The sequence below is a fragment of the Pogona vitticeps genome, chromosome 1 (assembly GCF_051106095.1).
Source record: "Pogona vitticeps strain Pit_001003342236 chromosome 1, PviZW2.1, whole genome shotgun sequence".
Taxonomy (NCBI): Eukaryota; Metazoa; Chordata; class Lepidosauria; order Squamata; family Agamidae; genus Pogona; species Pogona vitticeps.
Genome location: NC_135783.1, coordinates 304,460,124 through 304,488,001, shown reverse-complemented (window position 1 = coordinate 304,488,001; position 27,878 = coordinate 304,460,124). Strand labels below are relative to the sequence as shown.

General features: G+C 40.6%; 1 protein-coding gene across 6 annotated transcripts in view; it reads right to left on the bottom strand.

Annotated features, from left to right (window-relative positions):
• Positions 1 to 2,053: 2,053 nt before the first annotated feature.
• FSIP1 (fibrous sheath interacting protein 1) overlaps positions 2,054 to 27,878 on the bottom strand; it is a 136,073-nt gene continuing 110,248 nt past the window's right edge. For 5 of the 6 annotated variants that reach the window (XM_072986294.2, XM_078391702.1, XM_072986293.2 and 2 more), the window contains one exon: positions 21,645 to 21,872. Coding sequence is in view for 2 of the 6 variants with exons in the window: in XM_072986295.2 (XP_072842396.2) it covers positions 21,838 to 21,872 (35 nt within the window). In the remaining 4 variants the exon portion in view is untranslated. Of the gene's footprint in view, positions 2,183 to 21,644; positions 21,873 to 27,878 lie in introns of those variants that run through there. The other variant, XM_072986296.2, reaches the window with a different exon arrangement.

The window sequence follows — 27,878 nt, the reverse complement described above, 5'->3', positions numbered from 1 at the left end:
TGTACCTAATTTATCATTGCAGAACTGCTGCCTGAATGTAAGCTATAAACTGTTTCATGCAGTCCAATTTAACACTAGTGAAACATCTGGCTAACTTTGTCTAGATGACATCCAAAGCCTCAGTGAAACGGCTTACAGCTGTAAGTGACCAATTCTGTATAAAAACATAACACTTTTCCGAACATGTAAATCAATTGGAAATAGAGACAAACTGAAAACAAAAGAAAATGTATTTCAAGAGCCTTTCAAAATGTGTTAATACTACTGAATTTTGGCAGCTGATATTTAACATCATGTCCTCGAGAATCACCAACCCCAAAATTTAAAACCGTTTATGTACAATCTCTGCCTTCCACAATAAAATAATGCACATTCCCCGGTAATGATTCCAACGCCTTTATTTGAAGAACTAGTTCATAGTCCAAGGATTCAGTGGGATTAAACTGGCCACGTATTTCGTTTTCTGGAACATGACTATCTGTAAATTATCACCTTCCTTTTTGTACAACGGTTGTATTTATACTTAAAAGGCAGCAAACTGTGCAATTATTAACGTTTGATATCACATTCGAACATTCATATGCACAGGAAAATAATACCGTGTTTTCCCGAAAATAAGACAGGGTTTTATATTATGGTTGTTCTGGGTTTTTCGGGCTCTTTGGCCGTGTTCTGAAGGTTCAACCTTCCGGCCGTGAAGGTCTTATATTAATTTTTGCTCCAAAAAACGCATTAGGCCTTATTTTCAGGGGATGTTTTATTTTACAGTCATGTCATCTTTTTCTGGTTGCTACACAATGCTGCACAAGGGTGGAGGATGGGTTTTTACTTAACTGGCTTATTTTGGGGTAGGGCTTATTTTCAGGGAAACAGGGTACACCATTGTTGTTTTTATGTGCCATCAAATTGCCTGAAACTTATGGTGACCTTACAAATTAATGATCTCAAAAGGTCCTGTCATTAACAATCATCTTCAGGTCTTGCAAACCAGATTTAGACCTCCTAAATGGCCTCCTTTAATGAGACAATCTATTACCATACATATGTATCCCATACATATACAATATACATCACTTAAAGGGTTTTCAGTGACAACGGTGGCCTGAATTGCTCATTACTCACTCAAAAATATAGATTGGTTTTATGACAAACTCTTTCTTAGAAGGTATTGCTGAGGTAAATGTTTGGGGGTCCCTCAAATTATTCAGCAGCCCTAATCTTCTCACCTAGTTATGTGGGTACACCAACAATGAAGTAACTTTTGGAGGCTAATTGCTCCAAGTTAAGAAATCAATATATACATTATTTGTTGTATGCTAAGCTGCATGACTCAGTGTGTAACTGAGAATGCTTCTTAACTTGGGGCAATTTGATTCTAAAAGTCATGCCATTTGTGTTGCTACACAAGATTTCGGTCAGCAAATCTGTGTTCTTTTTCTAAAATCCATCACAACATATTTATGTAGACTTAAGCCCCATAACAACAAATATGAGCAAAACACACAAAAGTAAAATTTTACATAAATCTAAAAGTATCATTAACTCTCTTTTGTGTTTTTTTATAAAGAAGGCTAACTGCTGAAAAATTGATGCTTTTGAATTGTGGTGCTGGAGGAGACTTGAGAGTCCCCTGGACTGCAAGGAGAACAAACAAGGAAATCAACCCTGAGTGCTCACTGGAAGGACAGATCCTGAAGCTGAGGCTCCAATACTTTGGCCATCTCATGAGAAGAGAAGACTCCCTGGAAAAGACCCTGATGTTGGGAAAGTGTGAGGGTAAAAGGAGAAGGGGACGACAGAGGACAAGATGGTTGGGCAGTGTCATCGAAGTGACCAACATGAATTTAACCCAACTCCGGGAGGCAGTGGAAGACAGGAGGGCCTGGTGTGCTCTGGTCCATGAGGTCACGAAGAGTCAGACACGACTTAATGACTAAACAACAGCAAAACTTTTTTATAAGCAGAAAAGATACAGAACCACGAAAAACAGGAACAGGAAGATGTTTTCCTAATACAAATTTACTATAAGTGTAAGAAGTGGTAGCCACTTTGGAAAAAGGTTTTCTAATACATCATACATTAAGGTGGGCTTATTTTTTAAAAATTCTCTCCTAAGATGTATCTATCATATATTATCCTTTCCATGCAATCAGGGTAGTATGTGCTTTACTTTGCAACACACCTGTTGGGAAGGTAGAAAATAAAGATATGAATATAAGGATACTCACAAATGTTATTATCCTGAATAAAAATGGTTTCCTGACACATCAAAAAAACCTGGAAAAACTGCCAACTGCTGCAAGATTTTTTGTTTCTGTCTAAAAAAAAGCCTGCATTTCTTTCAACTGCACCCACATCACCAAAAAGATCTGTACTTTTTGCATGATATGTTTGTTCTTTGCATTAAAAACTTCGTGTTTTGCAGAAAATACAAGGAATTCTGTGCAAATACAAGATGTTTTTGCGCAAAGGCCATGTCTGAATTTTTCACAAAACAGTAAACACAAATGCACAACTATTTTTGAAATTGTTATTTCTCGCATACAAATTGAGCAATGGTTTATATCCCTCAAGGAGAGACGGTGCCTGGCCCCAGATCACCCAGTAAGTCTGGTAGCTTAAGTGGGAATTTGAATCAGATCTCTTTGGGCCATGTCCAGCGCTCTCTAACACAACATTGCTCGGTTAGCAAATATAAGAATACAGAACACCTATTCATCTGTGAAGAAACACAGAATACCTTTTCTTCTAGAAACAAATAGGTCAATATAAGCCCTTAGTTAATCAGGTTCAAATTTAAAAGATGTAAATTGTTTCTAGCAATTTACGCAAATATTTACAGTATTGTAATTCTGAAATATGACTTCACACATGCCACTTTCCTCATTTGTTCTTGCAACCCTACATTACAATTGACTTGAATTGCATTTTTTTACAACTTGTGTTAATTTTTTCCTCTGAATTTTCACCAGTATCACAGCTGCAGATTGTTAAGGAAAATATAGCAAAACCTGGCACTCTGTCACCACTTTTCCACCACTAACAGTTGTTTTTGAAAACCTAACACATACCCTTTCAGTTTGCCTCCCTTACACTAGTTAAAACAGACTTTTGTGCCAAGCTTCTGGCAGTGGAGGATTTAGGTTGTTGCTTCAACAGAGCTTCAATTGTCATCTCTGGGTAGTAAAACTCTGTCTACAGAGAGAGGCACAGATGTAGTAAATCCAAGTCCACCTCCCACCTGGAGTTGCACACAGTTCATTTAGTACAGGGATGAATTTATAAAGAATTTGTGCAATGAACACAACCACAGGTTTTGTCTATTTTGAAATAAAAGATAGCTGTTAATTGAACTAACACAATCTTATTTTAAATAACATAAGCTGAGGAAAATATTAAACAGATAAAGCCTTAGTATTTTAAAGCAGCACAGAACCCACATCCAGATGTAACAACATGCAACAGTTGGAATGAGGGTGGCATTTGTTTGGTTCACATTTTGATATAAACCAAACCAATTGTGCTTCTTAAATTAATATGTTTTCTAGAACACAATTATCCCTTGGGTTTTGCAGTGCAGATCTTCAATTGGTAGTATAGATCTTCAACTTAAAACTGCATACCAAAACTATATACATTGGCGAAATTGCATATATAAATGTATATGTTTGAGACATTCAGACTAAAATGCTTCCAGTGAGAAGAACTGGACATAAAACGTCATAAATCTGGAAGGAGCTTGTGGAAAATCTATGAGAAGAAACATTATGCAACAGTGTACAAGAATTTTCAAGGACACAAAAATGCACATTAAATTAAACATAACATTTACAAGATGATGCAGAAATAAGATCAACGTTTGCTTTTGCACAGTGCTCCTTTGCCCCATTTCTGCTTTAGGGTGCCAAACTTAACAGAAAAAAATTAAGAATACATATAATGTCCTCTGAGCTGATGGAGCATAGACGTTTGAGGAGGAGGTCATAGCTACATGATCTTAATTTAACTTGTATGAAATATTATTTGTAGGCAAATAGCCTTAAGAACTAGCAACCATTCTCATCAATGCATCTCTGGATTTCAACATGAATTTAGGTTTTCAAATATGTTTCCCTCTGTAACTGCCTCATCCAAATTAAAGTGAGAGATTACAGATAGTAATGTGCCAACTAATTCTGTTGTAAGAAATGTATTAACATTATACAAATTCCATGAACAAATAAGACAAACCTGGAATGTGCTCACAAGCAGAAATGTTATGTCACATAAGCAATCATACATACATATCAGAAAGACAAATATAACTGAGCAGCAAAATAGTAAGATATATTTTACAAACAGTTAAGGTGCTCAAAATGAATTAGAACAAAGATTTACAGTCTCAGTTTAAAGAAAGCCTTAAAGAATAAGTTTGAATAGATCTGCAGTGCTCAGTGAAATCTGCTTATAGTAATCCTTTTATCCAGAAAAAGACGTGTATTCAAGATGTCCAAATGTTGGGTTATTTCATTCCTAAATGGTTCAAAAATTGGAAACTAACACCACATTCCTACATGTTTTCAGCCCTGGGACTTACACTATGTGCAAATAATCAATTCAGAATATAAATATTAAGAACAAGTTTTCCAGCCTGAGTGTGCCAGAAGGAAGTCTGAAGCTACAGTATGAAGGAAAAACAGAAACCATGCAGAAGTATAACCAGTATGTTGATTCCCCTGACATGCATATGCAAACAAATGTCTTGCAAAACCCAAAGTTTATTAGGAAAAAACTAGGCATTCTTGCTAAAAATTAATCACACAATGCCCCTTTGTTAAAAGTACATCTGTCTCATTCTCTTTCATTGTGAAAGAGATTCTATCACACGAAAAAGGAAGGAAGACCACGTATTGACATCAGCAATACTTGCAATCAAAGAAAAGTGGAGGAATTTGCCCAAGCACTTCAGGAAACCCTTCCAAGTCCGGCTGATGCAAATGCACCTGAACGTTGGGAACATTTCAAGAACGCTGTGTATAACACCGCCTTGTCCACCTTTGGCAAGAAGACCAAAAAGATGGCCGACTGGTTCGAAGCTCATTCGGAGGAGTTGATGCCAGCCATCGAGGATAAGAGGAGAGCTCTAGCAGCATGCAAAGCCTGTCCTAGTGAGTACAACTTGCAAGCTCTTCGAGCTGCTCGTAGTCAAGTCCAACAGGCTGCCAGAAGATGTTCCAACGATTATTGGCTTCAGATACAGATAGCAGCGGACACAGGTAACATCAAAGGAATGTATGACGGTATCAAGCAGGCTTTAGGTCCAATACAGAAGAAATCTGCTCCCTTGAAGTCTGCTACAGGCGTGATCATCCAGGACCAAGCACAGCAGATGGACTGTTGGGTGCAGCACTACTCTGAGTTATATTCCAGAGAGAATATAGTAACTGAAGAAGCATTAAACAACATTGAGTGCTGGCCTATCTTGGAAGAGTTGGACAGTGAACCAACCTTAGCAGAAATAAAAGCAGCCTTGGATTCCCTCACCTCCGGCAAGGCACCTGGAAAGGATAACATCCCTGCTGAAGTGCTGAAATGCTGTAAGGAGATCATCACCTCCGAACTGTATGAAGTCTTTCGTCTTTGCTGGAGGGAAGGTGGAGTACCACAGGACATGAAGGATGCAAACATCGTCACATTGTATAAGAACAAAGGAAACAGGGGCGACTGCAATAACTACCTTGGCATGTCTCTTCTTAGCGTTGTAGGGAAGCTGCTTGTTCGTGTTGTGCTGAAGAGGCTCCAGGTGCTTGCAGAGTCTATCCAGAATCACAGTGTGGATTTTGAGCCAATAGATCCACCACTGACATGGTATTCTCCCTCAGACAGTTGCAGGAGAAATGCAGGGAACAACAATAGCCACTCTTTGTGACCTTCATAGACCTCACAAAGGCCTTTGATTTGGTTAGCAGGGATGGCCTTTTTAAAATCCTTCCCAAGATTGGATGTCCACCTCGACTCCTTAACATCATCAGGTCCTTCCATGAGGGAATGAAGGGCACTGTAGTTTTTGATGGCTCAACATCAGATCCCTTTGACATCCGAAGAGGAGTCAAACAGGGCTGTGTCCTCGCACCAACACTTTTTGGGATCTTTTTTGCTGTCATGCTGAAGCATGCCTTTAGAACTGCAATAGAAGGTGTTTATCTCTGGACAAGATCAGATGGAAAACTCTTTAATCTCTCTAGATTGACAGCTAGGACCAAAGTCCAACTGAAATGCATATGAGACTTCCTCTTCGCAGATGATGCAGCCATTGATGCCCATTCTGCTGAAGACCTCCAACAACTCATGGATCGTTTTAGCAAGGCCTGTCAAGACTTTGGACTAACAATCAGCGTGAAGAAAACACAAGTCATGGGCCAGGGTGTGGACTCACCTCCCTCTATTACCATCTCCAAACAAGAATTGGAGGATGTTAATGACTTTGTGTACCTTGGCTCAACAATCTCTGACACCCTCTCTCTAGATGTCAAACTGGATAAACGCATCGGGAAAGCAGCTACCATGTTCTCAAGACTCACAAAGAGAGAATGGCTCAATAAGAAGCTGATGACACATACCAAGATCCAGGCCTATAGAGCCTGTGTCCTGAGCACACTCCTGTACTGCAGTGAGTCCTGGACCCTTTGTGCACGGCAGGAGAGGAAGCTGCACACGTTCCATATATGTTGCCTCCGACACATTTTTGGTATCACTTGGCAGGAGAAAGTTCCAAATAGAGTAGTCCTAGAATGAGCTGGAATTTTTAGCATATTTAAATTACTCAAACAGCAACGTCTACGTTGGCTTGGGCATGTCGTGAGAATGGCTGATGGTCGGATTCCAAAGGATCTCCTGTATGGAGAATTAGTGCAGGGAAATCGCCCCAGAGGGAGACCACAGCTTCGATACAAGGACATCTGCAAGCGGGATCTGAAGGCCTTAGGAATGGGTCTCAACAGATGGGAAATCCTGACATCTGAGCGTTCAGCCTGGAGGCAGGCGTTGCATCATTGCCTCTCCCAATTTGAAGAAACCCTTGTCCAGCAGGCTGAGGTAAAGAGGCAGTTACAAAACCAGCAAAATCAGGGAGCTGGACAGGGGATAGATTGGATTTGTCTTCAGTGTGGAAGGGATTGTCACTCTTGAATTGGCCTTCTCAGCCACACGAGACGCTGTTCCAAGTCCTCGATACAGAGCACAATACCATAGTCTTTCAAGACTGAAGGATGCCATCGCCATCGAGAAGTACTCAACCATAATCCTTCAACATCATCTACCAAAAATCAACTGGGGATTCCATAATCTGCTATTTTTTGTTACCTGGATTTTATAAAAAGCTCGGCATCAGAAAATCAGGCAAAGGAATCCTATGGTGATATATTGTACAATTGGTCTGATAAAATGGCTACACACATGAATACCATTTCTAAAAGTATCTATTTAAGATAAAGTACATGTTTCTGAATTCATGTGTAAAGGATTATAGAGAAACTCTTTGTCATACTTTTCGGGCAGGGAGAGTATCAAATTCTAAATATAGTGCAGAGTTACCAGGAAGCAACATATTTCATTATATGATCCAGGCATACAGCATAGAGACAGAGTGTTAACATTCCCGTTCTGGCAAAGGAAACAATCACAAAGAGAAATTGTAAAAGCCATTCCATGGTTTTTATCATTACTAAGAGGGTGAGTATTGCCCCGTTTTAAATATTTCTCTAGTGTCTTGATTCCATAAATTCAATTTTGTCCAGGAACGAACAGTCAAGTAGCATCAAAATAAGACAGCATCAAAAAGCAAACTGGCTTGCTCTCCAGCATAGAAATAGTTGTCAGGCTCCAACCACCATTTGGGCAACAGACAGCTGAAAAGAAACTTATAGCACAGGTCTCCTATGTATAACACATATGGAAAATACACCTGGGTGCACACTGTAGCTATCCTATGCTGATTCTATGAAACCTGCTCTCCAATAATTTGTCAGGAATGACCCAAACAGTATAGGAAAGAGTATGCAGAAAGAGAACTCAGATCACAAGCAGCCTCTGAGAAAGAGACCTCTTCTACTTATGGCACTTTGGAACAGATGGTATGGGCAATCCAACTCTTTCTCTCACTCTGCTTCTTTCCCTTCTCTAGGTGATTTACAGTAGACGATCCAGGCCTGAAACTAACTGGTAGTCCTAATTAAAGTGTATCAGGCAATATCCAAAGAAACAAATCAAAACAAAACAAAGGAAAACATGACCCCTTAAAGATGAAATATTATATTTTAATGGATCATGTTCACTTCTTCAGACATATGGAAAAAAATTAAATGCCCTTTTGTCAAATGGAGTTACATTGACTCACCATTTGACAGTTGATTCAGTGGTTTTCTCTAATTCAGACTAGAAACACCATTGAGACCCATGGATTTCTGATTCCCAGTTGTTTAATAACAGCAGCAACAAAACCTCTTGGTTTTATTTCAGTACCTTCAGGTTTTTTTCCAGTACTTTGCTGCCTATGAGGGGCTTTAAAAATGGGACTTTTCTTATTTGTAATTTTTAATGTGATTTAAAAATTCTCTTAAACTGTTTTTATGTACTAGTTTTAGTAGGGTTTTTTAAAATATTGTAATAATTTATTGTATTTTTCAGCTTTTAATACTGTATAATATTGTAAGCCATCTTGGGTCATCTTGCAGACAAAGGCAAACAATAAAACATTAATTAATGAATAAACAAATGAATACCTGAAGAAATAAGCAATGTGACATTCTCAGTCTAAGGTATAATTTATAAGCTGAAGTAAAGAAAATATGGAATAAACAGAAATTGATTCTGTGTGGAAAGACTGTTAGATCTGTTCAGTTGCCTGTGTGGCTTCTTTCAAAACCCAGCTCTGACCCTAACATTAAGAAAAAGGGAACCTGTGGTGGAGAGCTGGGTCAGTGGGAAAATGTCACTTTGTGACAGATGCTTGTGGTTGGGGAAGAACATCTGGAATGTATGAGTAATGTCTTGCTAGAAAAAGTGCTAGCATGATAAAGCTGTGCTAGCTAACTAATTGAAACACTGAGCTGAGGCAAACTAATGTCAGGTTACAATGACGTGTTTTCTTGCAAAATATTTCTTATTTTGCAAAAAATCTTATCTTGCTTGCCTCTGCAAATCCACAAAAAAGTATACCAAAAGAAGAAGTTGTGGACCCAAGCAAGATGACCCACAGCACTCCCAGCCTGCCAAGAGAATACACAATATGAATCACAGTTTGACAGTTTATTGAATGAAGAATGTGTGATGGATATAAGATGGCTACAACTTGGATTGGTCACACCAGAATGTTACTGTTGCAACATAAGGAGCAGATTCCTGCTTTGGATGAACTGACTGTCATCCAATGCCCACCTTTCCAGGCCACTGCTGAGTAGCCAAGGACTGGGAACCAAAAGTGGGTCTGTATTCACCAGCCGCCACAAAACCACTAGGGGAAAGAACACTTGGTACCAGATGTGGGGGACTCTGGCATACCTCCCAAGGATCAACTGTGTCAGTCCCCTCCCCCTTGATTCTCCATAAGAGGCAGATGACTTGCCTGTGATAGGACTAAATGCTTGTCTCTAACACTGCAGATCTGTTGCTATACACACAATCACCCCTTTGATGTATCTAATGAAAGCCACAAGAAGACACTATAGAAATATCATGACCCCTCTTATCAATGAAGCTCACAACTTGCCCTAAAGGGAGGATAGGTGAGTGACAACCAAGAGGAGACTGCTATTAAGTAGCCTACAGCCCTTTATTTCTCTTCCCTCCATGGAGCAGAGTGAAAACTGAAACACTCTATTAAGCACCCCACGATAGCCGGTAAAAAGGGCGGGAAAACACAACTCACAGAGTGAGAGGCGGAGAAACCGCTGAAAAGTACCAAAGTCCGATAGGCAAAAGGAATGTCTTTAAACGCGCTAGGTCTGTTGTTTCCGAGTAATCCAACTGAATATAAAAGTAATAAAAGAGAAAATAGTAGAGCTCTACCAAGAAGAACCACTTCACACAGCGGAGAAATGGAACTGAGGATTGAGCGGGCGGAGCATGCGCAGTACAGACAGTCCTAACAATGTTTCTCTTTGCAGAGCTCGAGAATATTCCAAGAGGACCAGCGCAGGCGCTGACTTAACCCCTTATTGTGTGCATTCACAGACCACGCTGAAGAATCAGGATCTAACCTAACCTCCCCCCATATATGATAATGAGTGTAAGATAAATATGCATATATATGTGTGTAGATACACACACACACACGCACGCGCACGCGCGCACACACACACACACACACACACACAGAGAATGTGAGTGTATTCATCTTACACCCACTGCCTCTCAGTACTAGCTGCTACTTAACCAGGAGAATGTTGTTGTCTGCATGTCCTGCTTTCTTATTTGGTTAGTCATGGTGGGCATGGAATGCTGGACTGGATAAGGCTTTAGAGTGATCTAGCCAGAGTTTTCATATGTTCTTTTCTAACACTGTTTCTGTTTTTCTTTGTGGAGGGTTGTAGAGATTGGGGGGGGAGTTGTTTCCTTTTTCTGTTAACATTTCCTGTTCATATTCTGCTGTAAAACGCCCACAGTAGTAGATTACTACTAGATGGGTGGTAGAGAAATTAAATAGTTTGCAGTGATAATCAAATATAGCTTTTTCAGTTCTTCCAGTCTGCATTCAATAGGCTAGTGTTACTTTCAGGGGAAAATAATTACTACAGTGGGGTCTTGACTTAAGAACGGCTTGAGTTAAGAACATTTTGACTTAAGAACCGCTCTCATAGGAAAATATTGACTTGACTTAAGTACTTAGATTTGAGTTAAGAACTGAAAAAAACCCACGTGGGAGGCAGGGAAAGTGCAAAATATGAACTTTCAGTTAACTGTTGGGCAGTGAAAAGGGTGCCTGTCTGCTTCCTCACTCCTCCCAGTGTTTAGAGAGTGGATTGGGAGACAGTCTTCAAACTGCCTGGTACTGTACGGCCTGGACTGTATTTTCCCTGCCTTCCCTGAACCTTTCTTGACCTAAGAAAAAAAGAAACAAAATATTTCCCTCTAGTGGTCGAAGGCGGAATAGCAGCTTCCCATTAGTTTCTATGGACGGAAAAGAGCAGATACGGATCAAATGGTTTTCAATGCATTCCTGTGGGAAATGCAGATTTGACTTGAGAACTTTTTGACTTAAGAACCGCCTTCCAATACGGATTAAGTTCTCAAGTCAAGAACCCACTGTAGTGTATAAAATGCAAACTGGAAAAAATGAAGAAACTATATTTAAATATAACTAGGAATTTGAAATAAAGTGGGTAGGTGGGTGCTCATGGGAAGGGAGGGAGAGAAAGGAGACAGCAACTCTTACTTATTGGTTAGATTTCCAGATGGGGGTATTTGTATATGAATATGAATATCCCCACGCAGCTAGATTAAATAAGGGACTCAAAAGTGGGTAACATACTGAGAATTTAATGGGAACCTAATCTAATGTTGCTATGTTCTGTCAAGGCACCTCTGGATTATGGCAGCCCTAGGAATGAGAGATCTCCAATATGTTTTGTCTTCAGCAGCCCTGCTCAGTTCTTGTAAACTGAAGTCTATTACTTCATTTATAGTCAATTCATCTTATGTTTGGCCTTCCTCTTTTCTTGCTGCTTTCCACTTTTCCCAGCATTATTGTCTTTTCCAGAGAATCTTTTGCCTTCTTATCATGTGGCCAAAGTAGGATAGCCTAAATTCCATCATTTTTGCCTCTAGAGATAGTTCAGGCTTTAATTTGCTCCAGAACCGACTTCTTCATCTTTCTGGCAGACCTGGGTATCTGTGAAGGTCTCCTCCAACACCATATTTCAAACAAATCAATTTTTTTCCTGTCATAGTTCTTTACTGTCCAGTTTTTACACCTATACATAATGATTCAAAATCCAAGAATGTGAATGGTCTTGGTCTTGGTCTCCAGTGAAACACTCCTACACTTGGTGATCTTTCCTAATTTCTTCACTGGTGGTCTTCTATGTCTCGTTCTTCTTCTGACTTCCTGGCTGCTATCTCAATTTGGATTGATGATTGAACGAAAGTATATCATTTTCAACATTAAAGTTGTTTAGTTCTTCTATACCAATGGTTCTCAATCTTGAGTCCCCAGATGTTCTTGGAGTAAAACTCCCAGAAGCCTTCACTACTAGCTATTCTGGTCAGGATTTCTGGGAATTGTAGACTAAACACATTTGGGGCCCCAGGACTGGGAACCACTGTTCTATAGTCATGATTTTTCTTTTCTTAAGGTTCAACTGCAATCCTGCTTTGGCAATTTCTTCTACTTTCACTAAAAATCATTTCAATTCATCGCTGCTTTCTATCAGTAAGATAGTGTCATCTGCTTATCTTAAATTATTGACGTTTCCTCCACCAATTTTCTCTTTTTTTCTGTATGATAGCTTATGTGTACATATTGAACAGATAAGAGGATAAAATGCATCCTTGTCTGCAACTTTGCCTATAGGAACCATTCTGTCCCTCCATATTCTGTCCTAATGGTAGCTTCTTGTACCACACAGGTTATGCATCAGGACAATCAAGTGCTGAGGCACACTCATAGATCCACACAAAGGCATTGCTGTATTCCATAATTTTCTTCTATAATACTTTGGTGCACTCGAGTAGCACTCGAGTAGCCAGCAGATATTTGCTATATGAGCTTGAGTCCTCTTTCTTTTTAGAATCCAACTTGAACATCAAGCATTTCTTGCTCTATATAAGGTAAAAGACTTTATTGCAACACCTTGAGCATTAATTTGTATGGGAAATTAACTCCTTCATGGATTGCTGCCTTGTCGTGGCGAAGGGGCTTGAGTAACTCAGAGAAGCTATGGGCTATGCCATGCAGGGACACCCAAGACGGACAGGACATAGTGGAGAGTTCCGACTAAACGCAATCCACCTGGAGTAGGAAATGGCAAGCCACTCCAGTATCTTTGCCAAGAACGCCCCATGATCAGAAACAAAAGGCTAAAAGATATGACGCTGGAAGATGGGCCCCTCAGGTCGGAAGGCGTCCAACATGCTACTGGGGAAGAGTGGAGGACAAGTACAAGTAGCTCCAGAGCTAATGAAGTGGTTGGGCCAAAGCCGAAAGGACGCTCAGCTGTGGACGTGCCTGGAAGTGAAAGGAAAGTCCAATGCTGTAAAGAAAAATACTGCATAGGAACCTGGAATGTAAGATCTATGAACCTTGGGAAGCTGGAGGTGGTCAAACAGGAGATGGCAAGAATAAACATCAACATCCTGGGCATCAGTGAACTAAAATGGACAGGAATGGGCGAATTCAGCTCAGATGATTATCATATCTACTACTGTGGGCAAGAATCCCGTAGAAGAAATGGAGTAGCCCTCATAGTCAACAAAAGAGTGGGAAAAGCTGTAATGGGATATAATCTCAAAAATGATAGAATGATGTCAATACGAATCCAAGGCAGACCATTCAACATCACAATAATCCAAGTTTATGCACCAACCAGCATTGCTGAGGAGACTGAAATTGAACAATTCTATGAAGATTTACAACACCTTCTAGAACTGACACCAAAGAAAGATGTTCTTCTCATTCTAGGGGACTGGAATGCTAAAGTAGGGGGCCAAGAGATAAAAGGAACAACAGGGAAGTTTGGCCTTGGAGTTCAGAACGAAGCAGGACAAAGGCTAATAGAGTTTTGTCAAGAGAATAAGCTGGTCATCACAAACACTCTTTTCCAACAACACAAGAGGCGACTCTACACATGGAAATCACCAGATGGGCAATATCGAAATCAGATTGATTATATTCTCTGCAGCCAAAGATGGAGAAGCTCTATACAGTCAGCAAAAACAAGACCTGGAGCTGACTGCGGTTCTGATCATCAGCTTCTCATAGCAAAATTCAAGCTTAGACTGAAGAGAGTAGGAAAAACCACTGGGCCACTCAGGTATAATCTAAACCAAATCCCCAATGAATACGCAGTGGAAGTAAAGAACAGATTTAAGGAACTAGATTTGGTGGACAGAGTGCCTGAAGAACTTTGGATAGAGGCTCGTAACATTGTCCAGGAGGCAGCAACAAAAACCATCCCAAAGAAAAGGAAATGAAAGAAAGCAAAGTGGCTGTCCAACGAGGCCTTAGAAATAGCAGAGAGGAGAAGGGAAGCAAAATGCAAGGGAGATAGGGAAAGTTACAGAAAATTGAATGCAGACTTCCAGAGAATAGCAAGGAGAGACAAGAGGGCCTTCTTAAATGAACAATGCAAAGAAATAGAGGAAGATAACAGAAAAGGAAAGACCAGAGATCTGTTCAGGAAAATTGGACATATTAGAGGAACATTTTGCGCAAAGATGAACATGATAAAAGACAAAAATGGGAGGGACCTAACAGAAGCAGAAGATGTCAAGAAGAGGTGGCAAGAATACACAGAGGAATTATATCAGAAAGATTTGGATATCCCGGACAACCCAGACAATGTAGTTGCTGACCTTGAGCCAGACATCCTGGAGAGCGAAGTCAAGTGGGCCTTAGAAAGCCTGACTAACAACAAGGCCAGTGGAGGTGATGGCATTCCAGTTGAACTATTTAAAATCTTGAAAGATGATGCTGTTAAGGTGCTACATTCAATATGCCAGCAAGTTTGGAAAACTCAACAGTGGCCAGAGGATTGGAAAAGATCAGTCTACATCCCAATCCCAAAGAAAGGCAGTGCCAAAGAATGCTCCAACTACCGTACAATTGCACTCATTTCGCACGCTAGCAAGGTTATGCTCAAAATCCTACAAGGTAGGCTTCAGCAGTATGTGGACCGAGAACTCCCAGAAGTACAAGCTGGATTCCGAAGAGGCAGAGGAACTCGAGACCAAATTGCTAACTTGCGCTGGATTATGGAGAAAGCCAGAGAGTTCCAGAAAAATATCTACTTCTGCTTCATTGACTATGCAAAAGCCTTTGACTGTGTGGACCACAACAAACTATGGCAAGTTCTTAAAGAAATGGGAGTGCCTGACCACTTTATCTGTCTCCTGAGAAACCTATATGTGGGACAGGAAGCAACAGTTAGAACTGGTCATGGAACAACTGAGTGGTTCAAAATTGGGAAAGGAGTACGGCAAGGCTGTATATTGTCCCCCAGCTTATTTAACTTATATGCAGAATACATCATGCGGAAGGCTGGACTGGAAGAAACCCAAGCCGGAATTAAGATTGCCGGAAGAAATATCAACAACCTCCGATATGCAGATGATACCACTCTGATGGCAGAAAGTGAGGAGGAATTAAAGAACCTTGTAATGAGAGTGAAAGAGGAGAGTGCAAAAAACGGTCTGAAACTCAACATCAAAAAAACTAAGATCATGGCCACTGGTCCCATCACCTCCTGGGAAATAGAAGGGGAAGATATGGAGGCAGTGTCAAATTTTATCTTCCTGGGCTCCATGATCACTGCAGATGGAGACAGCAGCCCTGAAATTAAAAGACGCCTTCTTCTTGGGAGGAAAGCGATGACAAATCTTGACAGCATCTTGAAAAGCAGAGACATCACCTTGCCAACAAAAGTCCGAATAGTCAAAGCTATGGTTTTTCCTGTCGTGATGTATGGAAGTGAGAGCTGGACCATAAAGAAAGCAGACCGCCGAAGAATTGATGCCTTTGAATTGTGGTGCTGGAGGAGGCTCTTGAGAATCCCCTGGACTGCAAGAAGAACAAACCTATCAATACTAAAGGAAATCAACCCTGAGTGCTCACTGGAAGGACAGATCCTGAAGCTGAGGCTCCAGTACTTTGGCCATCTCATGAGAAGAAAAGAGTCCTTGGAAAAAACCTTGATGTTAGGAAGGTGTGATGGCAAGAGGAGAAGGGGACGACCGAGGATGAGATGGCTGGACAGTGTCTGCGAAGCAACCAACATGAACCTGACACAACTCCGGGAGGCAGTAGAAGACAGAAGGGCCTGGCGTGCTCTGGTCCATGGGGTCACGAAGAGTCGGACACGACTAAACGACTAAACACACACACACACACACATGGGAAATTAAAACAATGATCCTATAGTTACTGTACTCCTTGGCATCTCCTTTTTTGGGAATTGGAATGTACATTGCAAATCTGTTCCTTGAATTGCAAATCTGTTCCTTGAATGTTGAATTCCTATGATGCATTTGATTTTCTTTTTCAGCTGTACTCTAACGCTGAATATTAACAGTTCATGATCAATACCACAATCCACTCCTTGTCTTGATCTGGCATAGAGAATATACTGTGTTTCCCAGAAAATAAGACAGAGTCTTATACTGTATTAATTTTTGCTCCAAAATGCATTAGGGCTTATTTTCAGGGGATATTTTATTTTTTCATGTACAACAATCTACATTTATTCAAATACAGTCATGTCATTTTCTTTGGTTGCTGCATAATGCTGCACAAGGGTGGGGGGGCGGGGTTTCACTGAACTAGGGCTTATTTTGGGGGGTAGGGCTTATATTACGAGCATCCTGAAAAATCATACTAGGGCTTATTTTCAGGTTAGGTCTTATTTTCAGGGAAACAGGGTAGCTTCTCCATCTCCTGCTTCCAGTTACATAGCCTATTTGATTTCTGTATTGACCATCTAGTGATATCCACATATACAGTTGATCATTTAGCTGCTTGAAACATATATTTGCAATAAAAAGACTGATGGCTTCACAGAACTCTATGAGTCATTATCTTGCTTTATTTCTGTCCCCTAGACCAAATGGAATTCTGCTTTGTTCACAACTTTTCTGTTCCAGTCACCTATGATTATAAGCATGTGTTCTTTGGGTGTATGATCGATTTTCTCTTAGATGCTTACATAAAAGCTTTCAATTTAATCTCCATCAGTAGTTGGAGACAGACTTGAATGATGGTTATGTTGCTAGGTTTTCTATGGAGTCTGATCAATAAGTATTTGGCCAGACCTTGCAATTTAGCCCCTAACTGCCTATGCTACATCTTACCTCAGAGCCAATCAATTTCTTTTGGATTTGTCATTTTCAGAAAAGAACACTTTGTAGCTGTCTGCTTAAAAAAATTTCCTGTTTCAGTCCATCTTAGTTCACGGACATGAAGCACTGCAATGTTTATGCGTTCACTTCTTGTTTTTTGTTTTGAAGTTAACTTTGATTCATACTTTTCACATGTTCCATGTTCCAACTCTGTGTGTTGTGTGGCATTGGACTTTCCTTTCACTTCTGTGCATGTCAGCTACTATATGTCCTTTTGGCTTTAATCTAGTTGTTTCATTAGCAACAGCACTATTTCTCCTTGTCCTCTGCTCTTCCCCAATATCTGATTGAGTGCTTTCAGACCTGGGAGTCTTATCTTACAGCACTATCTCTTGTTTCATTATGGACTGTCTCATTATAGGGTTTCCATGGTAAAGAAAGTTTCAAGGTTCATTATCACCACCTTCTTCACAGTACTAACAGAAGTTAGCTTGAGTGTCATGCTGTTGCCTCTTCTACCAGCTACCACTGCTGCCCAGTAGCTGTCTTGAAGAGTGTGGATGCATCTTAGTCTACTGTCTTAGCTGTGATTATTCCACCTTGATTGACTCTGCTAGAAGTCCAGGGTTCTAATGGAGTCTGGCTTCCTGACAGCATTGTTCTCAGCTTCACTAATCTAATGTACAAGTGTACAAAAATGGTACCCATTATGGATCAAGCTATGTCACTGTTCTCCAGATAAAAAAGGTCTCCAATAAAACTTCAAGAGAGACTCTCTCTGCAAAAGTATTGGGAAATTCATTTGTTTATTAGATATTACAAATGTAAAGTGTTGACTGTAGTGTACTGTACTTCGTAGGCATCCTTCAGTCTCGAGAGACTATGGTAACGTGCTCTGTATCGAGGACTTGGAACAGTGTCTAGTGTGGCTGAAAAGGCCAATTCGAGAGTGACAATCCCTTCCATACTGAAGACAAATACTATCTGTCCCCTGTCCAGCTCCCTGCTTTTGCTGCTTCCGGGACTGCCTCTATGCCTCGGCATGCTGGATAAGCGTCTCTTCAAATTGGGAAGGCTGTGATGCACCGCCTGCCTCCAGGCTGAATGGTCAGATGTCAAGGTTTCCCATCTGTTGAGGTCTATTTCTAAGGCCTTCAGATCCTGTTTGCAGATGTCCTTGTATCGCAGCTGTGGTCTCCCTCTGGGGGGATTTCCCTGCAACAGAAATTATTAGCAAACATCTAGGCCCTATCTCTGTTTACCAGAATGGGATAGCAAGTCACATGCTTACTGTGACTCGTGTAGTTCAAGACTGTACCAAGATAATTCAGTTGCAACCACCCTTCCACTGCTGTCGTCGTTTAGTCGTTTAGTCGTGTCCGACTCTTCGTGACCCCATGGACCAGAGCACACCAGGCCCTCCTATCTTCCACTGCCTCCTGGAGTTGTGTCAAATTCATGTTGGTTGCTTCGCAGACACTGTCCAGCCATCTCATCCTCGGTCGTCCCCTTCTCCTCTTGCCGTCACACTTTTACTTATAGCAAAATCTGTCCATTTCCACCAACTGACCCAACAGTATTTATCTGGAGCTTTCAGGATCTCTAGTCATTACTATTTCAACAGAGATCAGTTCTATACAACAGTTTCCCCACCACATTCCACTGTTTGACAGTTTGGTGCCAAGCTTCTGTTTCTGTGATTAAAACACGACAAGTATGTGTCTGTTTTCTCCTCCTTTACTTGGCAAGTCTGCCATGTGCCCTTTTGTTAATCTGCCAGATTGCTCCCTGCAATTAGGACATCCTGTACCAGCAGGTTTCAACCTGTTCTTTATACCTACATTTGACTCTGATGCCCGTTTCATCAGCTCTTTCACCTGGTCTCTCTTCTTTAATTGTGTTGCTTCTGGCAATGTCGCTTTTACGCAGAATGACTGAGATCCTCAAAGCGTTCCCAAAACTAAACTTAAAAGATATACTAATCTGCAGGATTAAGAACTAGCATTTAGGTTGGAAAGTCTACAACCAAGACACATGGTTTAGAAAGAAAGAGAAAAGAAATGGAATTGGCTATGCAACAGATGCATAACTAGCTTACATGATCTCCCCAGCATATTACTGCCACTATGATATGTGAGGTATGGTAGCCTATGTGGGTAGTCCCAAACAGCATTGCTCCTCTCATAATGGGTACACTCTGTTACCAGAAGGTACAACCTATAATAACTTCCACACATCCACCTTTTGAGGCACAAATAAGGCTAATAATGTAGTGCAAGTGTTCTTTAGTTATAACGTTTATTATTCTCAGTATGGGGCATAATTTATTATAATCCTACTCTGTTTAATAATACCCCCTCTCTGTCGCATGCACATTGTTGTTACTCTTTCTTCATTCCTAAATTTACACATAAACACACTGGAGAACTCCCAACTTCTGGCTCCATATTCAGGTAACTAACTGACCAAACTATTGAGACAGAAAATAACTTTATACCTGCCTTTTCACTAACCAATAAAAAGACAGGTTATTTATTTTTCTTTTTTCTTATCTTCCTTTGCCATTTATTCCCAATCTTCTACCCAGGTATCATTTCTGATTAAATATTTGATTAGTTAGTAACTGTTTCCCCCCCCCCAATAGAATGCACATTTTAATAAGACTCTACATGCACATTCTTGAATAACTAGCTGCATGGTAACAATACATAGCTAGAACTGGACTAAATTAAATTATAGAGACTTTGTCTTCAGTTTATTTTTGGTGCACTATGTAATCATTCTACATATTCTTAAAAATGTATTATGTGAGGGGGTGAGGGGGTCATGGCCCATGCTACTAGCAGGTTGTCTGCCCTTGCGTCACAGTGCCTCAAGAACATGGGCAGAGCTGCCCTCTGGGCTTGCAGGGAGGATGAAAGCCCAGGTTTTGGGATGAGAAGCCAGAGGGGAGAAGGGCATGACGGCAGCATTAACAGAGTGTGGGGTGAAGTGCCAGGGTCTTCTGGGTCTGCAACACCAGAGGTGGGGGAGACATGGGGATCTGCTGCAGAGGAGGTGAAGCCCATCCACTATGCGTTCAGAGAGTTGGGAAAGAAAAAAAAACCTTAAGACCACGGCCAAGCAGCCTGGAAAACCCACAACAACCAGTTGGGAGAAGGATGATCCTTGGCACGGCCCTCTAAGCTGCTACCCAGAGGGCACAGCAGAGGCCCCAGGAGAAGCACCAGGCCCACTAGTTTTGTGGCACCTGGGATGGTTGATGGGTCTGGTGCACCCACCCCAACTCAGCTAAGAAGCTGGTGGCACAAACACCAGTGTGAGAGAAGGAGAAGACTTGCTGCAGAGTAGGATGTCTGCCAGCCACCTCTATCAGCCCTAATGGAAAGACTTCAAGTCCAATCTTGAATGGGGCTTGTTTATTACAAGGATTGCCTCAGTGACAGAACTTGAAGCCAGTACAAAACTGACTGTTCCCAGGGGACTAGTGTAGGAAGCTCAATCCTCTGGGGTGCAGGAGGATGGTGACAGGGAACTACTGAGCAAAGCACCTTGTTCAACAAAGAGCCAGCAACCTGGAGTTGGCGGAATTATCGACTGGAGATGCTAAGACCCCAGCTCTGCTTGGGGGTGGAGGTGTCAGCGCTCATAGAAGGCATAAATATAATACAAATGACAGCATTTTTCCAAATAGTATCACTAAGGTACACTTTAGAAAAGTAAAAAAAAATCCTACAAATCTGAAATGCAATTTGTTTCTCATAAAATCATTAACTATATACAAAATATTAAGTTAGGCTTATTGACAAGCAACTCCCACTTAAATATTTGTTTAAATCATCCTCAGAAAACATTACACAGGAATGAACTTGTCCTGATCCCATTAAGTAGCACAAAATCAAGTTTCAAAGAGGAACAGAATTTTTAGCACCCCATGCTTTGCATACCTCCTGTTCAGATTAACTTGTAAAATAGTTCTTCTGTTCATATTTAAATACAGCTCATTGTAAGGAATGTGAACCCTATTCTTGCCACATAAAGCTGGTACTGAACTGAACTCACAGTGATGCAATAGCAATATACACGTTCATTTTATTTAGGTACAAAGACTTCAATATTTTAGTTAAAAAGCACCAAAAAACCCCACCCTAAAACCATTTTTTTATTAATATTAACTTGCATGCAAATTATTTCCTGTAATCAATTAAACAGGATGACCAGAATCTTATTTGTTATTTACTCCAACAGAAGTTCAATAGAGTAAATTGCCACTCTGTGTGATGTAGTGGATAGAGTGATTGACTAGGACTCTGGAGAACAGTGTTTGAATCCCCACTTGGCCATGGAAACTCACAGGTGTGTGTGTGGACCTGGCAAAACCACTCCTTAAATATCTCTCTTATCCTGAAAGCACTATTAGGGTTGCTATAAGTTAGTTCTGACATGACAGCTCTCTCCCTCTCTCACACACACAGTGAATCGCAGCTTATATTCTTCAACATATACCAAATGCCATGACTAGCAGGCAGTAAGGAATGCAAACAATGACTTGTCAAAAGGAAATTTCACTGCTATGATTTAAACAATTGTACTTTCTCTGGCTTAAATAACCAAAAGGATTCCAGCCACTATATTTTATTTAGATGCCCAAAAGAAAGTAAATCAAAAAGAATCTACAATAGGACAAATATTTTACTGAAAAACAGAAGTCCACAGCTTAAATATGAATGCCTATTTCTAAAATAATGTTAATTATGAATCTCAAAACCCAGTAAAATAGAATTTACCAATGCTGGATGAACTGCAAGAATATTAGTCTTCATTTCCATCTTCATATGTCAGCTCATCTGTACAGAAATAAAACAATTGCTAGATTATTGAAAAGCAAAAAAAAGCGTTTAAAAGGTTAAAATGAAAAAGAAGCTAATATTTATCACTATGACCAGCAACACGGCTGACTACAGCCAAGAGCAGGTATGTTCTCTATAGAGAGCCAATTCCATTGTGAATGGACTTGGAGTTCACAATCCAGCAGTAAACGGGCCTAGGGATGGGAATGGGTTTCAACAACTTTCTGGCTTCAAACACCTTACCTCCAACCTTTGATTAGATGTATGAGCAACCCTATGTGTCACATCTATTAGATGAGCCATTTGGTTCCCCTATTCCTGATGTAGGGCATTGTTATCATGTTGTTCTCCCTGCTTACCATTTTCCACTGCTAAGTTCATGCCCCTCAGTCTCCACTCAACTGTGGTAGCCAAGGACTGGGGCTGAGAGTCCTTGAGTTACAAAACTCCCATCTCCAGGAGCTGATGCTGAAACAACACCTATGGATCCTATACCTCCCTCCTTGCAACTTTCTACAATCCCAGGAGAAAATACCCTGCATCATGACATCACAGCATTCTATATTTTCATACCATTGGGTGCCAAAAAAGGAGGATGAAATGAATGAAACTCTCATCTTCTGGTTCCAGAGCCAAATACCTAACTCACAGAGCTGTCCAGCTAGCTTTATCAGACAGTCTTTCCTCAATAACAAGCAATATCAACAGCATTTGAATCAGTTTACTTAAACCAGATGAGGATTATTAAAGTCATTCCTAGCCACCTGCACATCCAAGAGCAAGGAAAGAACTCAGAGCATCCCTGAACTCTAAACATACTTTTTCATACCACCCTATTCAAAATAAGATTCCTCCTTAGTATCATCAGCACATTTAGAGTCAGTCTATTCATAATAGATCTCTTCAAAACTGCTCCAAGACATCAGTTAAAACTCCCACTGCCTCCAAAGGAACTGAAAGACATGAGTTTACAGTACAAAACTCTCAATAAATTTGCAAAGTAGTTTAATGTAGGTATGAAAGAGCACACAAGACAAGATAAACTTCTGGTAAATTCCATATAACAAAGGCATTACAATAGATGTGCATTCTCTGTCCATCACCTTTAGGTACAACACCCTCTAGGAAGTACTAGAGTCCCCACATCAGTGCATTGTAATTCCATACCAGGCAAACAATTCAGAAAAGAGTTACGGTCAGTGACTTCAGAAGCCACAACAAGGTTTAGGAAAATTAGTTTCACTTACCATATCCATATCTAGCACAGATCATCCACCATGATGTTCCCATAGGTTTTAGGAAGCTGGCAAGTTATATTTTTTGCATAATGACCAGTGCACTAACTTCACCACTTTATCATGCCTAACTTTGTAATCTGTTTGTGCAATGTATTCTTGAAGGCTTTCATGGATGGGATCCAGTGGTTGTTGTAGGTTTTCTGGGCTTTTGGCCATGTTCTGGAGATTTTTCTTCCTAACGTTTTGCCAGTCCCTGTGGCCGGCATCTTCAGAGGACAGGAGTCAGAACTCTGTCTGTGCTCTGTTGCAGTTTGTTGGATAATTGTGTATTTATAGCTGTGGGATCAGCTTTGGTCCTTTTCAGGAGATTGGGTGATTGTGGTGATCAACGTGTTTTTGTTATGGGTGTATTCTTGTGATGGGGGGAGATGATCTGTCACTGTGATTGATGGGTGTTGTTAGCTGGTAACAGTAATCACCGGTCCTTGTGGCTAGGTAGAGTCTGTTGACCTTTTTGCAGGCTGTATTTTTCAGTGCTGGGAACCAGGCTTTGCTGAGGTTTAGACTTTATTCTAAAATAAGCTTTGCTGATATTTGTGAATTTCAATGGCTTCCCTGTATAGTCTAACACAATGATTGCTGGCGTTGTCCAGTACTTCAGTATTTTGAAATATAATTTCATGTCCAGCTTGTTTTAGGGCATGTTCAGCTACTGCCGATTTTTCTGGTTGTGTTAGTGTGCAGTGTCTCTCATGTTCTTTGATTCTGGTGTGGATGCTGCATTTTGTGGTCCCAACAGATACCTGGCCACAACTGCAAGGTATCTGGTATACTCTTGTAGTGGTGAGGGGGTCCCTTTTGTCCTTTGCTAACCGTAACATTTGTTGTATTTTTGTGGTGGACCTGAATACTGTTTGTAGGTTGTGTTTTTTCAAGTTTCCCGATGCAATCCGTGACCCCTTTGATGTATGGCAGAAATACATTATTTGTGGGTGGCTATTTTTCTTCTTCAGTTTGGTGTTGTTTTCTTGGTTTGATGGCTCTTGTGATTTCATTCTTAGAATAGCCATTTGCCCGTAGGGCCCAATTTGGATGGTTGAGTTCGGTGCTGAGAAATTGACCTGCACAGTTCCGATTTGCATGGTCTATCAGGGTTTTGATTATGCCCCTTTTTTGTTGTGGTTGGTAGTTGGATTTTTTGTGTAGGTACCGGTCAGTGTGGGTGGGTTTTCTGTAGAACTTGTATCCCAATAGGAGGTCAGTTTTGCGTATGACCATGACATCTAAGAAAGGTAGCTGGCCCTCTATTTCTTTTTCCATGTAGAATTGTATATTTGGGTGGATGCTACTGAGATGGTTTAGAAATTATTCTAGTTTTTCTTCACTGTGGTTCCAAATTGGAATGTGTCATCCACGTAACAGAACCAGACTGTGGTTGCAAAGGGTGCCAAAGCCTGGGTGTGTTTTTTGAAATGTTGCATGTAGAAGTTTGCTATAAGCGGGTTGAGGGGGCTCCCCATGGCCACTCCATCTGTCTGTTCATAGAATTCATTGTCCCACTGAAAGCAGCTGGTCATTAGGCAGTGTTGGAAAAGGGCCGTGATGTCTTCTGGAAAGATCTACTGGATGAGTGTCAGAGTGTCCTTCATCGATACCTTGGTGAATAGGAATACTACATCAAAGCTGATCAGTCTGTCCCCAGGGTTGAGTTTTAGGGTGCTGATCTTATTTATAAAATGTCCTGAGTCGTTGATGTAGGATGAGGTTTGTCCAATGTGGGTCTGTAGGAGGATGTCTAGGTATTTTGCTAATTCATATGTCGGGGAGCCAATGGCATTTACAATGGGCCTTATTCTTCAGTCTTTGGAAACTCACAGAGGAGGTGAGACACAGTTTCATCTTTTTCTTGGCAGAGTCGACATTTTCTATTAGCACTAACTCCTTGGACCTTAGTTTTCATCATATTGGCTTGGAGTGCTTGTTCTTCTGCAGCAGAAATCAAGCCTTCAGTTTCTTTCTTAAAGGTCCCCAGTTTTAGCCATGTCCATGTTGTTGAATTATGATCATGCTTTCCATCAATATTTCTCAGGTGTTGTTCATTTAGTAGTTCATTTTTCCAGCTGTTTAATTCCTTTTTCAAATTGTTTTTTATTGAGCCTTTGTTTCTGTTGTTTTCAAAATATTCTCTATTTTCACTGCTTTCAGTAATTTTTCTCTGCTTGTGCTGATATAATCATTTAGGCTTCTTTTTAATTCCTCTACAGTGGTGCCTCGCTTAACGAGTGCACCGTGTAACGGCGAATCCGCATAGCGACCCATTTTTTGGGGTCGCTAATGTGATTGCATTGCGATGTTTAGATAGGCTAAACATTGCATTGCGATCATTTCTGCACCCGGCGGCCATTTTGGAAACAGCTGATCGTCGGTTCCAAAATGGCCACCAGGTGCAGAAAATGGCCGCCCACACCATTTTTGCGCCCTGCCCTCGCTTACCAGGCAGCGAAAATGGCGGCCGGATCCAGGATTCTTCGCTTACCGGTGAGTTTTTCCCTAATAGGAACACATTAAATGGAGTTTAATGCATTCCTATGGGTTTTCCCCGCCCGGATAGTGAAGAATCCGGATAGCGACGTTAATCCTGGAACGGATTAACGTCGCTATGCGGGGCACCACTGTACTTGTATTTGCAGTAATCTATGGCCTCTGATTTTTCATGGTAAATATAATCTGTCCACATCGCTTTTTGGATGTAGTGTTTGATGTATGTTCATTTGTTTCTGTGTTTTTCAATCCAATTCTTCTAGTTCATTTTGAGTCCAATCTATTATTCCAGCTGGGTATCTAATTCCTGGAACTGCTATGTGTTTATGACTTTGATTGTATTTCCCCCATTTAATTTTGATTTTAAGATTTTCCACAGTCTTTTGATATACTCTCTTTTTGTCAGTTCTTTAACTTTTGTATGCACAATGTTGTCTGCTTCAAGTATTCTAAGGTATTTATAATTTTCATCACTTGAGAGTGATTTTATAATACTGCCATTTTTTAAACTCTATTCCATCTGGTTTTTGGATCTTGCCACGGTGTGTAGACAGAGACGCACATTTGTCAATTCCAAATTTCATATGGATATCTTCACTAAATATTTGCACCGTGTTTAGCAGTGATTCTGTCTCTGTGGTACTTTTTGCATATAGTCATCCATGTATAAGATGATTGATTTTTCCAGCTTGTGGTGAAATGTGGTTGGCCAATCCAGTTTTATTTCAAACTATTGACATGGGAATTAGTGAGATGTTAAACAGCAATGGTGACAAAAAGTCCCCCTGAAATATTCTTCTTTTGATGCTAACTTCCACAGTTCCTTCACCATGAGCCATTAAGACAATTTTCCATTTTCCATGGTTTGTTTTTTTAAGGAACTTCTGAATGTTTTTATTAATCCCAAACATTTTTAGGCAAATTTTAATCCAACTGTGTGGCAATGAGTAAAATGCCTTTTTATAGTCTATCCAGCCCATGTTAAGGTTTGTTTTTCACCTTTTTGCCTTCTTCAGGATCATTTTATTAACAAGCAGCTGATCTTTTGTGCCTATTGACTTTTTAAAGTTCCCTTTTCGTTCTGTTGGATATAGGGAGTTTTCACTTAAGTATTTATATGTAGATCTTGCAAGTATTCCTGTGAGGAGCTTGAACATTGTTGGAAGGCATGTAACTGGTCAATAATTAATGGCTTCACTGCCCTTTTGATTATCTTTTATTATCAGAAATGTGTAACCTGTTGTCATCCAGTCTTCAGTTGTAGAATTTTGAAGTAAGTGGTTAAATTGCACTGCTATACATTGTAATGAGGGTGAAAGAGGAGAGTGCAAAAAACAGTCTGAAGCTCAACATCAAAAAAACTAAGATCATGGCCACTGATCCCATCACCTCCTGGCATATAGAAGGGGAAGACATGGAGGCAGTGACAGATTTCACTTTCTTGGACTCCATGCTCATTGCAGATGGTGACAGCAGCCCCAAAATTAAAAGGTGCCTGATTCTTGGGAGGAAAGCAATGACAAACCTCAATAGCATCTTAAAAAGCAGAGACATCACCTTGCCAACAAAAGTCCAAATAGTCAAAGCTATGGTTTCCCCTGTAGTGATGTATGGAAGTGAGAGCTGGACCATAAAGAAAGCTGACCTCCGAAGAATTGATGCTTTTGAATTGTGGTGCTGGAAGAGGCTCTTGAGAGTCCCCTGGACTGCAAGGAGAACAAACCTATCCATTTTGAAGGAAATCAACCCTGAGTGCTTACTGGAAGGACAGATCCTGAAGCTGAGGCTCCAATACTTTGGCCATCTCATGAGAAGAGAAGACTCCCTGGAAAAGCCCTTGATGTTGGGAAAGTGTGAAGGCAGGAGGAGAAGGGGATGACAGAGGATGAGATGGTTGGACAGTGTCATCGAAGCGACCAACATGAATTTAACCCAACTCCGGGAGGCAGTGAAAGACAGGAGGGCCTGGCGTGCTCTGGTCCATGGGGTCACGAAGAGTCAGACACGACTAAACAACAACAAGAAATACATTGAAGGCAGACTTGCTTTAACCAAAATCTGTGCAGCTCATCTGGGCCTGGTGCACTTCAATTTTTCATATCCTTTACTTGCCTCTTAATCATTTCAGTTGTTATTTCAATATCATCCATTTATTTTCCTTGAATTTCTTTACAAATGTCTTTAATCCATTTTTGTTATGTTGGGCTTTCCCACATTTCTTTCC